The sequence below is a fragment of the Spermophilus citellus genome, assembly GCF_964194105.1.
Source record: "Spermophilus citellus genome assembly, chromosome: 17".
NCBI lineage: Eukaryota > Metazoa > Chordata > Mammalia > Rodentia > Sciuridae > Spermophilus > Spermophilus citellus.
The window spans coordinates 42652756-42666296 of record NC_138199.1 but is presented as its reverse complement, the minus strand read 5'-3'; the positions used below and the strand labels follow the sequence as shown (position 1 = coordinate 42666296).

General features: G+C 52.7%; 1 protein-coding gene across 2 annotated transcripts in view; it reads right to left on the bottom strand.

Moving 5' to 3' along the window:
• The window catches only part of CUEDC1 (CUE domain containing 1), an 85948-nt gene that overhangs the window by 2127 nt on the left and 70280 nt on the right, over positions 1-13541 (bottom strand). For both annotated transcript variants that reach the window (XM_081272627.1, XM_081272628.1), the window contains exons 3-10: positions 12549-12676; positions 8332-8458; positions 7287-7473; positions 5978-6061; positions 3921-3992; positions 2930-3023; positions 2021-2079; positions 1205-1275 (exon numbers count right to left, since the gene is read on the bottom strand). In XM_081272627.1, the coding sequence (XP_081128753.1) occupies positions 1208-1275; positions 2021-2079; positions 2930-3023; positions 3921-3992; positions 5978-6061; positions 7287-7473; positions 8332-8458; positions 12549-12676 (819 nt within the window). In that variant the 3' untranslated portion in view covers positions 1205-1207. The remainder of the gene's footprint in view (positions 1-1204; positions 1276-2020; positions 2080-2929; positions 3024-3920; positions 3993-5977; positions 6062-7286; positions 7474-8331; positions 8459-12548; positions 12677-13541) is intronic.

Below are 13541 nucleotides of genomic sequence, written 5' to 3'. Positions count from 1 at the left end.
AACTGGGGTCAGAATTTGGTGGGCCCCAGACATTGGGCTGAGGAGGTCATCCGACTGTGCCCAGAAGATCCACTCAAAGGCAAGGGAGAAATGGAACCAAAGGGATTTTTGGTGATGGGATGAAGAGAGGTGGAGCAGCAAAGAGACCAGGGCTGCTAAGTAGATGATGTGTCTAGCAGAGCAGTGATGGGAGGAACGGGGAAGAGAAATGGGATGGCCAAGTCAGGAGGAGAGACTCTGGCTTTCAGAGAGTTGACATCCAGGGCTGGAAAGATAATCAAGGGTGCAGCTGAGGATACAGAGCAGATCTGGAGGAGTAACTGTGCTGGAGATTCCGATTTTGAAGCCAACTGCACACAAGTATTGCTGATGCTGTAAAAGAGGACGGTGGTGCTGCCAGAGAGTGGGGAGGGAGAAGGCTGAAGAGGGTCAAGGACAGAGCAACAAGTGGGTATTTAGGGAGTGGGAGGAGCAACAGAAGCCTGGCAGGGAGGAATGAGAGCCAGGGCTCCCCAGGGTTACCAGAGCCCAGGGAAGGTTTCAGGAAGGACTGTGGGCACATAGTGTAGATGTGGGCACACAGTGTAGATGTGTGCACACCAGAAGAATGCAGGACAGGATGGGGAAAGGGTGTAGGGGGCAGAAGTAAATGGATGCAGGGCGAGGGGCTGAAAGAGGGGCAGATGTGCTCAAGTCCTGCAGGAGGGGTCTGCATTCTCTGTTCATTCCCAGAGAGGCGCACAGGGAGACAGGAAAAACAGTCTGGGATCAGTGGCGGCAGCCACCACATACCCCAGATCATCCAACCCAAGCAGGGGACTGGACATAGTTAGGGCAGAGGGGGGTGGCACCTAGATTTTCTTCAACTGTCTTCTCAGTGTGCCACGTGTGTCCTGGTCTATCTTCTCAACTGGGCTAGAAACTATTCGAGGTCAAAAGCTGATTTTGTTTTCCTAGCATCTGTCAAAGGCAGGTATGATTACCTTTTGTCAAATGAACAAAGAGCTAAATAAAAGAAATGCAAAAGACGGGTTTGTATGCAGAAGCCCATATCCCCTGCCACCACACGAGGGAAGAGACCCAGGATCTGCACTACCCAGCTACTTGAACCCAGCACCTCTGGACCCCTGGGAAGACAGGGGGTGTGGGGTGTGGTGGGTTCTGCCCTTGGGCAATCCCAGGCGGCTGTGGCTCCAGGACTTACCTCTTACTGTCCTTCTCTCACGGCTTCTTCCACCTTGGGCACCTCCTGCCGCTTTCCCCGGAAGTCTTCATCTAAAATGCAGAGGGACTGCCTCATCGTCCACCCTGCAGGCCTCACTCAGGATGTCCCCAGGATGCACAAGAGAGCGACCCTGACTCATTCTGCCCCCTGTCTGATGGGACCCGTGCTAATTCCCGGGTGGTCAGTGCTTGGGTCTGATGAAAGAGGCAACAGGACACCCGGGGGTTGGTCTGACTCATCACTGAGCTCAGACCTTGGACAAGTTCTTTCCTCTTCTTTGGGCCTCACTTTCCTTATCCATAAAATGGGATGGGGAAGTTGGACTATCTAGATGACCTCCAAGGTCCTCTAGTCCTTCTTTCTAAGGCCCAATGGCATGGGGTTCAGCTATGTGCAGCCTGGTAGGGTCTGAGTCAGGGTCCTCTGGCCCCTGTGGCATTTGGAAGGGACTTAGTGAAAGCTGAAAAGTCTGTGGGCCCTCAGACTAAAGCTGCCTAGTGCTCAGTTCTTCATGTGGGCAGTCCTGTCTGTTCCCTCACACTCTGGAAATACTGCCCAGAATATTCCAGTGCCTGGTGCTTTGTGCTATAGGTAGAGGGGCTGAATCCCCTTTCAGGGACTGTAACAAGGGGCAGGCATTGTGCACCACCCTTCTTTGGATCACCTGCCCACCAACTTTTGATGTGTCTGTCCCCTGGTTGGGTACCCCCTCCCTGACATGGAACACCCAGGCTCCTCTTGTAGGGTCACCCAGCACAGGCAAGACAGAGCTTAAGGGTCCCCTCCCTGCCTCACCACAAGCATGGCCCTCCACGTCTTCCAGAAGATTAGCTGTTGATGCAGCAGCCCCCAGCCTGTCCAGCTGTTCAGGAACACAGTCCCAGAGATGACAAGTACTGCCACACCCCATCCCATCCCCAAACCCCAGAGGCTTATACCTATCTCTTCTACCCCACAACACCCCAATACTGCTAGTTCCTTTCTTGGGCGTCAGCTGAGCAACCAGGCCCCAACCCTCTCATTTTGTTCCCATCTCTGGGAACAGGAGAGCAACTTTCTCTGCTCCCCTTTTGCTGTTTAGCTTTTAATATCCTGGGCCCTGTTTCACAAGAAAGGATGGGAGTTTAGGTAAAAATGTGGAAAAAAATTTTTCTTTTCCCCTAGTACTAGGGATTGAACCTAGGGACACTTTACCACTATGCTACCTCCCTGCTCCTTTTAGACAAGGTCTATGTTAAGTTGCCCAGACTGAGCTTGAACTTGTGATCCTCCTGACTCAGCTTCCCAATTCATTGGGATTGCAGGTATGCGCCATCATGCCTGGCTTGAATTACTTAATTTCTACTCAAGGAACCAAAAGTGAGAAGGCAACTAAGATGAGGACACAGGAGGACTGTGGACCAGTTCAACTAGAGAAATTAGGAAAAGGTTTGCTCATTTCAAATGAACTCAGTGATTCAATTTTTCTCCCAAGGAGAACTTTCCACAGAGGGAAGCCCAAAGCCACTCCCCCACTCCCCACGTCTGGCCCCTGGTGTTCCAAGTGATGGGCAGCCAGCTGGCGGCCTGGCTCGCAGAGCTAAAGGGAGGCTACAAAGCCAGGGCCCACTCCTGGGGAGGGCAGAGCCTGGGGGAGTCCAGCTGGGGTCTCAATCAGGGCCTTTGGCATCCACCACACCACCCAGAGCCAGGCTGGAAGGATACGATGGATGCTTCGGCAAGTGCTTCCTCTTGGACTTCCTCATTTTGGTCTTCTCGGAGAAGGCCCGGGCCAGTTCAAACAGCTTCCTCCGGGTGGCTGAGGCAGAGAGACCTGTGAGCTGTTTTTTTCTCTTGGCATCCAGACCACCATATGGTCTCCCCCCAGGCCTGGGGGAGGCCAGGCAACACCAGCCCCCCCCCCCCCCCCCCCCCCCCCCCCCCCCGGGTGGAAGCTGGAGAGAGGGAGGTGACAAGAATCCCAGACAGGAATGCCACCTCAGGAGCAAGGCTGCCATCCCAGGTCTGCCTGCAGGGGCAGCACAGGCCACCAAGAAACAGGCCCGGGCCAGCCAGCAGTCCAAGATCCGGGTATTCTTGCCCTGGCTTTGACAGACAGCCACGCATCTTGGCTTTCTTTTCTGCCCGCGGCCCCTGCGCCTGCCTTTCCACCCTCCCCTAGCCATCACCAGAGTCGGTCCTGGAATTTCCATGACTAATCCGAGATTTTCCTTGAAACAGAGTCTGAAAGAATCTTCATTCACACTGGATGTGGGTCTGTATGGTGGGGAGGTGAGGGACATGGGGACATTCAAGATTGGCAGGACTTTGCGGAACAAGGTCTGAAGGCCTCCCACTGCCACAGAAAGTGGGCTTAGGAAGGGCCTCCCGTGCCCTGCACCCCCATCAGACCCAACCAAGTGGCCGCAAGCCACAGAGAATGTGAACAGTGACACTGGGTGAGGGGATGCGCAGCACATTATTTTTCTGCAGACAGCTGGCTCAAGAGGATTTAAACTTAATTTGTCTCTAGACTCAGCTGTAGAGGGAAGTGAGGTAGGAAGGCTGAGAGAGCCAGGCTGCGATTAAAATGTCACTTCAGTTCACCAAGAGTCAGCAGCACTAAAAATTCTGGTGGGGGCTCCTTCCCTCCCATTAGGCCACAGGGCCTGCCTCCAAAGAGCTGGAGATGGGAGGGGACGTGGGCTAGACTCACATTTTCCCATGTGCTTCAACTTGTCCCTGAATAAGGCATCTTCAGACACAGCAGGGTTGGCATCACTGGTTCCTGGAAGGAGGAGACATGCTGAGGGATGGGCCCCCTTGGGTTTCTCAGGTCCCACTGGAGAGGGAGAGCAAGCTGCTACCAAGGCCCTGCAGCTGTGGGTCAGGGCTATCGCAGCCCTATCCTTCCATTTTAGCAATGATTCAGGTTTCTTCCTTACCAGGAGGGAGTTTAAAGCAAGGAGGATTTGGGGGGTTCTCCTTTCTCCTTGTAAGCCGTGTTTTTCTCCTCTGTGAAAATGGGGGTACTCATGGTCTGCTGTATGTATGGAGAGCCAGATGAAACAGGGTCCTGACTATCCACTTCTCTGACAAATTACATACTGTGAAGTCATGTTGGAAGTTTGAAATGAGCAGTGGGGGATGTTTACACTATGGGCGTCACCCAGCATTGCAAACTGGGCTGCCACTGCACACATTCAGCAGCTAACTGGGGGACTGCCTGAATTCTGACTTGGGTATGAGTCAAAGGAGGAAGAGCACAGCCCAGAGTGCCTGGGGAGATTCCTTTTGTCCTTCCAGAGTCAGCCTCTCCAGGACTCTCTCCCAGACACTTAGCAGGAATGTGAATAGGGTTTGGCCAAGTTGGGAACTCAGCTACCCCTCAGAGATGCCCACTCACTCAGGTACCACTTGGGTCTCCCACAGTCCTTCTAAGCCACTGTTCTCCATCCTGCAACCTGGCTAATCCCAAGTCACCTTGCCTGCTAAGTCCCCTTTGAATCATTCTGATCCATCTCAGCAGCTCTGGTTTCTCTAGTTAATTCGGGATCAAGGACAAGAGGCTCCGTGAAAACTCCCAGATGCGCATCTGGTGGGGCCTAAGCTCCTAAACTGTTGCTTATGAATCAGTTCCGTGGGATTTTCTCTCTCCAAGCTGGGATCAGCTGAGCCCCACCCCCACCTCATTCCTGCACGCCCCACTCTACTGTGCCATGGAAGGTCTGTTCAGGCAAAAGCTGCTGAGGCTTTCTGTGAGGCAGGCAGTTTGTGGATGTGTGTGGAGCGGAGGTAGTGACTGACTAGGGGCCACTGTGTTCACAGGCACGGCATCTAGCTGTTGGGTGAGAAGGCAGGGCACTGGGCCTCAGCCCCACCTTCCTAGCTCCGGCTCAACCCTCTAGTCTGTGGATCCCGGCAGCACTGCTGCCCAGGCCCTCGTCCCCCTCAGCATCAGGCCTCCTGAGCAGTAGGGCCTGGCCCTCTTTGAGGCAATTCCTACTTCTCAACCACCTTATACTCCAAACTCAAAATTTTCTTCCTTCAACACCAAGGGCATATATTTCCCAAATACTTAATAAATGAATGAATGAACCCTTCCCAGGTTAACCTTGCCCTCCTTCTTGGCATGCATTTGCTGTAATCAATAACATGTCCTAGCCTTGCTGGTTTGCTCCACCTATCTCTCGGACATACCTCCTTACAAGACCATAAGCTCCTCCAGGGCAGATACCAAGCCTTAGAATAAGGCTAAATGGAGTGGGGCAGCCTGGGGTTGTGGCTTAGCGATAGAGAGCTTGCCTAGCACATGCGAGGACCTGGGTTCGATCCTCAGCACCACATTAAAAAATAAATTAAATAAAGGTATTGTGTCCAACTACAACTAAAAAATAAATATTTTTTTAAAAAGAATAAGTTTGGATCTTTCCCACACCCACTTGCTACCAAGGGACATTATGTGGAGTAGCATGTCCTCTGGAAGACACGCTCCAAGAATTAATTGGGAGTTCAGACAACCCATGTCAATCCCACAGCCCCTGGGTTAGTAAAGACCCAGGGCTGTTCAGTGAAGGGGACATCTCACTCCATGGCCCATGTGGAGGTGCAGCCAGAGTCATCCCCTCCAGCCTGCTGAAGGGCCTCAGGTCCCTTCCTGGGTCTATTTCCTCATCCTCCCCGAAACTCCAAATATTCAAGGCAAAGTTGGGGTGTAAGTCCTCCCCCCACACACACCCCCTCCAGGCTTCCGTCTCAGGAAGGCAAGGTTACCTGGGACTGAAGAGGGAAAGCCAAAGTCGTTTCCGACAGCCACACTGCTGGATTTGGATTTCTGGGACTCATATTTCAATCGATCTGGAAAAGTACCACGTTCCTGTCAGGGCAGTTAGCTCCTGGGCTCTCCAAGGCATGATGAGGCGACAGAGGCTGAACCCCCCAAATCACACACAAGTGCACACAAGAACACAAAATATGCAATCACACAACATGTTCCCACTCTTAAAGAACCAGAGACAGTGGGTTGGGGTTGTAGCTCAGTGGTAGAGCCCTTGCCTGGTATGTGTGAGGCACTGGGTTTGATTCTCAGCACCACATATAAATAAATGAATAAAATAAAGCTCCATCAACACCTAAAAATATATTTAAAAAAAAAAAAGAACCAGTGATAAGCCAGGTGTGGTGGCACATACCTATCATCCCAGCTAATTGGGAGGCTGAGGCAGGAGAATTACAAGTTGCCAGTAACTTAGTGAAACCCTGTCTCAAAATAAAATTAAAGGACTGAGGGGGTAGCTCAGTGGTAAAGCATCCCTGGGATCAGTACCACAAAAAGGAAAAAAAAAAAAGAACCAGCAATAATAGAAACTGTGGTCGACAACCATTTGGAATGTTACAATGTCAGAATTCAAAGGTCCTTGAGATGGTAGAGTCCAATGCCCCTAATATGAAAGAAAAGGCCCTGAGGCCTCCACCAGCTTGGCTGAGGAGCCAGGGCCAGCCTTCAGAACCGGTGTTCTGACGGCACAACTTGCTCCTCCTTCACCGACATGGGTCAGTCACACACACAAACATACACTCCCACACTGTGACCCTCACAAGACTACTTCCACAGCCCTTTCTTTATATGTCACCCTAAACACCATGCTATCCTGAAAGGATAAGGCAGCCAGGCTGGGGAGCAGGGCACCCCACCCACCAAACACCCTAATGTGCTAACTAATGTCCTTCGTTCAGAGAGCCTCCTACTCTGGCACCCATGGAACCAGTCACTCTGTTCCTGGGGCTCCAGACCCCTCATGTCTGCCCTGTGGCTGGGGCTCGGTGAGAAAGGCAGTGCTCTCGTCCCCGCTGCTGAATACAGAGCAGATGTGCAAGGGGAGGGAGAGGCCTACGTGGGCACACCCCTCTCCTCTGAATCCCAAGGTTCCCCAGGCCTCTGTAGGCAGAATTCCGGCCTCCCCCACGATAACATGATGAAGGCCGTGCCTCATCAGCACAGAAAGCACCTGGCACCTTGGTCTCCATCCAAGCCCTTCCTGAGCCCCAAGGCTAAAGCCTTCGGTGCCTCAGCAGTGCCCACCTCTCTCCAGGGCGAGGAGGAAGTCACGGTTGCGCTGCAGCTCCTTCATGAACTCCTCATTCTGCAGGAAGAGCGCAATCCTCTCGTCTTCCAGGTACTGCTTCCAGCGGCTGTCCTGGGCCCCAGGCCCGGCCACGGAGGGAGGGCCTCCCTCTCCACTCACAGGCTTGGAGCCCCCGGAGTTACCCTGAGGAGAGGGCGAACATGCTGAATGCCCACTGACACATGTCCTTTCCCAGGATCCTCCAGCCCCACACCTCCCAACAGGACCTAATGGTCAGTCAAAATCCACAGGAACAGGTCAGAGCCCTTTCTGCTATGGAAGAAGAATGGTTTAAAAATGATTTTTCCGGGGCTGGGGATGTGGCTCAAGCGGTAGCGCGCTCGCCTGGCGTGCGTGCGACCCGGGTTCGATCCTCAGCACCACATACCAACAAAGATGTTGTGTCCCCCGAGAACTAAAAAATAAATACTAAAAAAATTCTCTCTCTCTCTCTCTCTCTCTCTCTCTCTCTCTCTCTCCTCTCTCACTCTCTCTTTAAAAAAAAAAAAAATGACTTTTCCTCCTGACCTTGGACCACCTCGTTCCTTCATCCACAACCTGAGTAGTCCTGAAAAGGATCTGCTGTTCAACAGCCCACACAGGAACTCTCCAACTCAAACCTCTTCTGCACCGTCCGCCTCAAGGTGAGACCCACCCACCACAGGGGCACCTTGAGACATGCCAACACCTGGGGAGAAGCTGCCCCTGGGCCTTTCCCAAGAAAGGGGAGGGAGATACCTTGGCCCTCTGCCATTGACTGCCAATGGCTGTAGCCAGAAAGCCTCACAAGCTCTCTCCCTCCCTGGGTCAAACAGGAAACCTCCTGGCCCAGACAGGAAGTGAGGCTTTTGGTCCAGAGTTCTTTTCCTACAAACCCAGGGCAACAGAAATATCTCAGCCTGGGCTTAAAAACTAGGAAGCAAAACTGGCCGGCACAAATTGTGTGGGCAAAGAGAGACAATGGACAGGCCGGGGGCATGGAGGGTGGGGACAGATCATTACCTGTATGCTATCCAGCTGCTGGGGCAAGATGCGGAGAAAGTCCTCAGGGAGGTTGCCCAGCAGTGGCGGGTTCCAGTTCCGATAGCGCCTCTGGCTTGCGGAGGGTCCAGAGCACAGTACGTCAATCCTGGAGAATGGGAGGTGAGGGAGCAGTGAGGCCTAGCGACAGGGGCCCTAGCCCACCATAACAGATCCTCAAGCAGGTGGGATCCTAATCAGAGATTCCAGCACCTTCCACTGCCTCCGAACAAAGCTGGTACTCTTTCTTTCATCAGTAGCCTCAACTGACTCCCAGGCTGTGGCTGGCAGTCATTGCTCTCCAATCACTCAGTGACTTCACAGTCCTAATGCAGATATTGTGTGCATTAAGTGTGCTTCTGTGAATGGTTCCTAGAGAGGCAGGAGTTCTACCCTTCTGTGCTTATATCCCTAGCATCTAAGACAGTGCCCAGCTCTGGGTAACAGGTATGGTCCAAATGAATAGATGCAAAAGCCACCGTCAGCCCGGCTTGCCTGCTCCTTGGTTTGTTGGGGAGGGGAGACTCCAGAACCCCCAGGGGCGGGGGGAAGCAGATCTGAGCTCCCATTCTGGCTCAGCCACAAGCCAGCAGGGTAGTCAAAACTCATGAGCTGGGTCTTGAACAACTTTCTGAGAAGTTGGAGATGCCAGTGGAAGATTCTTGTTCCCAGGGACGCTCAGGGGCCACTATTCCTAAGCAAGGTGTGTGGCGGGAGGTCTGTGCCAGGGCAGAGGCCAGCGGAGAGGCAGGGGGCATGAGAGGAAGAGAGACGAGGCCAGCGGCCTCCCTGACCCCCAGCCTCCTGCTCTGACGCCCATGCCTGAGGGCAGCCTGGAGCCGGGCCAGGAGCTCCCCACAGCTCTTCGGCAGCCTGCAGCGTGGCAACCGCAGGACACGTGTTGTGCTGAATCAGGGAAATGACACACTGCGAAGGGCTCGCTCCCTCGCTGGGGCTGGGGCCTGGCTTTGATTTGGCCTCCAGCTCCAGGAATCCCGCCCGCCCCCTCACTGGAGGGGAGCTTTTCCGGGCTGCAGCTGACTGTGGAAATAACTTCCTTTCCTTTTCTATTTTGGGCGGGTGGCCGACGGGGGCAGGGGAGGGTGGGGGCGGCAGCAGACAGATAACCAGCTGCTAAGTGCTCGGTGGAGCTCGGTGCGCTCAGCCGGGAGCCAAGGGAACCCTGAGCGCCGTCCACCCTCTCGCTGCACCGGTGGTGAGGGGAAGCCTCAGGGAGGAACCCGCATCATAACCGGGACTCCCCTTGCTAGGCCAGGATTCCTTCCACATCACTCCACCACCGTCTGCCCCCGGGGCAGAAGCTCCATTTCCTTCCCCAGTCCTGAAAGGCAGGGAGAGGATGCCCCATCTCTCAGGGCCTGGAAGGCCACCTCCAGCCACAGCGGACAGAAATCCTCTCTAGGGTCATTTCCCTTCCTTGGGTCTCAGGATCTTCATCTGGGACACAGGTGCCCACCCCTAACTCAACCACACCTCCAAGTCATCCAGGAAAGCTGCAGGGGGAAAGCCCAGAGTTCTATCTGGACCCCCCTTCCCCAGCCCTTTGTTACTAAGATACCCAAATGGGGTGGGGGGGCGTGGTCAAGGTGGAGGACCCCTGCATTGTTTTCCTTGTTGGGGTCCTGGAGGAAGGACAGACCAGCCCCCTCCTGGCCCTGGCCCTAGCAGAGATGAGATCAGCCCATAACTGCTGGGTTGGAGAGGTGGGGGCATGGGCAGCCCAGGCAACGCCACTGTGGTCAGAAAGGAATGTCAGAAATGAGCTGAGAGGCAAATGAATAACTTCCAAGGCTGTAATTTCAGTGGAAAAACAACAGGCAGCAGCCTGTGTGGTGGGGTCCCCTGGGCTCCAGAGACTTGCAGACAGATGGAAGGAAGGACAGGTGAGGGGGAGGGGAAGGAGACTGAGGCTGGAGAAGATCTCCTGGTGCTGAACCTCTAGTCCCCAAAACTAGACACCCCCCCACATACACATTCCAGGTTAACTCACAAAAAGTCAAACCTGGCTGAGAAGGATTGCCAAGACGCGTCATCCTGGCAGGGTTTTGGATGAAGCTGTACACTGAGGTGCATAGTGCCTATGCCAGGGCAGAGAGGTCGTCCAGGCAAAACCAGGGAGCAGGGCTCTGGGCATTCCAGGCTTGCTCCCCTGGATGGCCCTGCCTCTCTGGGTCCAGCAAAGCAATATTCAAGCTCCCAAACTCCACCCCATCCACAGGCTCTTAGGTACCCAGTGACAAGGTGGCAGAAGGGAGCCAGACCATTTGCCTCTGAAAGTCTGATCTCCCTCAGAGCCAGGAGGAGATTCCTAAAACACAAAACGGGACCACACACCACTCTTCAGCTGAGACCCTATCAGGGGCTCCCCACGGCTGCAGGTAAGACGAAAGCTCCTTAGAAGGCCAGGAGGCCCCTGAGATCTGCTGGCTGGCCTCTGCAGGCTCATCCAGCCATGTGACACTTCCAGGAGTTCCCTACACCCCTCTTCCCTGCCTCCAAGCCTGAGCTGTTTTCCTTTTCATCAGGCTAGGGCCAAAGTGAGTGGCCTCAGGTCATAGCTTGAATTGCAGTTCTTTCAGGCAGCCTTTCCACCCTGTTTCGGTGGCTCCCCTGGACTCTGCTCTCTTATGGGGTAAAGGGACAGACCCACCCAGATCCATCCACTGACTCCTCACCTCCCACCCCAGCACAGCCTGCAGTTTCTGGGTATCACTTGTGATAGACCCCATCTCTGCTCTTATCCCTAACTCAAAACACCAGCTATTCCCCACCCTATAACTTCCTACCACTCCATCAGTTCTCTAAGCTACAGTCAGAGAATTCTCATTAGGGAGGCAACGGCACATAGCAGTAAAGAGTAAGTAGCTTTGAAGTCAGAAAGAAATGATCAGGGCACAGTGGCACAGGTCTGCAATCCCACCCAGCTACTGGGGAGGCTGAGACAGGTAGATTACAAATTCAAGGCCATCTTGGGCAACTGAGTGAAGCCCTGCCCCAAAATAAAATCAAATAGAACAATTTGAATCCCAACCTTGAGTCTTGGGGAAGTTTATTAAGTCTCTCTGAGGCTTAGTTTCCCTCTCTGTAAAATGGGGGTAATGACAGTGCCCACCTTCTACGTAGTTAGGTAAAAGAATGATACCTGTTCTTATTAGCTGTGCCTGTACAATAACACAAGTTCTCCACCACTGGTCTGGGGTTCCCAAGATCCCCAGACGGGAAGATCCACTGTGGCAAGTCGCCTTTCCTCCTCCCCCACTCCCACCCCCTGCATTATTCTAAGGAACAGCAGCCTGAGGTCCAAGAGACAACATCTGGGCTCCAGGAAGCCCACCACAAACATGGAGCCCAGAAAAACAGGGTCCTAGACCCATGGGACCCTGTTGGTAGCCTACTTCATTTTAAGCTTCCAAATCACAAGCTCAAACCTGGAAGAAGTCTCCAGGGACCCTGAAGACTACTCTCCTACCTCCAGTTATCAAACTGTCCGAGAAAGGGAGACATGCTCCTATTGCTTAAAAATCCCCACAACACCCCTACCCTGGGATGACAAACCAACAGCCATTCTATCAGTGACTGATGACTAGTTGGGGGTGCTGTGTTGAGGAGGATGCTAAGGTTCTGTCTTGACTCAGCAGGAAAGTACATAGTAATTAATTAGTAATATTTCTATGAGCCAGGTGTGGTGGCACATGCCTCAGTTACTAGGGAGGCTGAGGCAGGTAAAAGTTGAGGCCAGCTTGGGCAACTTAGCAAGACTCTGCCTCAAATTAAATTAAAAAGGGCAGCACTTCCCTAGCATTCATGAGGCCCTAGTTCAATCCCCAGTATTGGGGGTGGGGGGAAGTAATATTTTCAAGGGCTCCAGAAGGGAAGTGTCAATATGTGATTCATGTGCTCTCCCTTCCTACTCTGCATGTACCTTGAGAATAAACTCCCAGAAAGCAGAGGTTAAGCCATACTTAATTGTGTCCCAAATAGTAGGGGACATGCTACCTAGCCTAGACTAGGAATTAAGTAAATGTTTGCTTATACAATCCTTATACTTGGAAAGTTCTCCTTGGTATCTAGCTACAATGTTTCTTGCCTGTCCTTGGTGGATTAATACACTGAGAGGTCCAGTCAAGCTTCCCTGTCCCTTCCCTGCTCCCCTGCACTCAGACAAGCTGGATTCTCACCGGGGAGGTGGAGTGGGGGGAGCGAGAGGGTAAGGCCTGTCGAACATGTGCATGTGGTAGGCCGGCGGGGAGTACACAGGCGGGGGCTCTTCATCGGAGCTATCAGGTTCCAAAGTCCTTTCCAAGATCTAAATCAGAGACAACAGAGAAAGAAATATTAATAATCCTTCCCTGAATTTAAATGGCATTCAGACAAAACCAAGAGTGGGTGAGGACTGCTAATAAGGAACTCTGTGTATTGCTGGTGGGAGTGTGAATTGATCCAACCACTTCTTTGGAAAACTGGCCTTATCTGCTAGAGCCGGACACACGGCCACCCCTGCCCCTACTATCCCAGGATCCTCAGCAGACATGAAAGTACATGTACCCAAAGGCCAGGTCAGAGCAGCACTAGCCATCCAAGTCAGGTTCAAGAACCGGAAAAACACACAGGGTCAGAAGTTAGAGCAGCAAGAACTCTGTGAGGTGGCTAAGGAGGGGAAAGGGCACCAGGGGACTCCCAGGGGCACTTAACCACTGAGCCACAGCCACAGCCTGTTTTGTTTTCTCCTTTCCTTTTCTTTCCTTTCCTTTCCTTTCCTTTCCTTTCCTTTCCTTTCCTTTCCTCCCCTTTCCTTTCCTTTCCTCCCCTTCCCCTTCCCCTTCCCCTTCCCCTTCCCTTTCCCCTTCCCCTTTCTTTCTTTCTTTCTTTCTTTCTTTCTTTCTTTCTTTCTTTCTTTCTTTCTTTCTTTCTTCTTATTCTTCTTCTTTTTTCTTTTTTAATTTTGAGACAAGTTCTCAAAAGCTTGCTAAGTTGCTGAGGCTGGCTTTGAACTCAGTCCTCCTGCCTCAGCCTCTCGGATTACAGGTATGTGCCACTGCACCCCAAGTTGATGATGTTTCTTGATCTAGACTTCACAGAGTTGCTGCATGCTGGAACTTTGTATCCTCTTCTTCTTCTTAATTCTTCCTTTTTTTTTTTTTTTTTTTTTTTTTGGTACCAGGGATTGAACT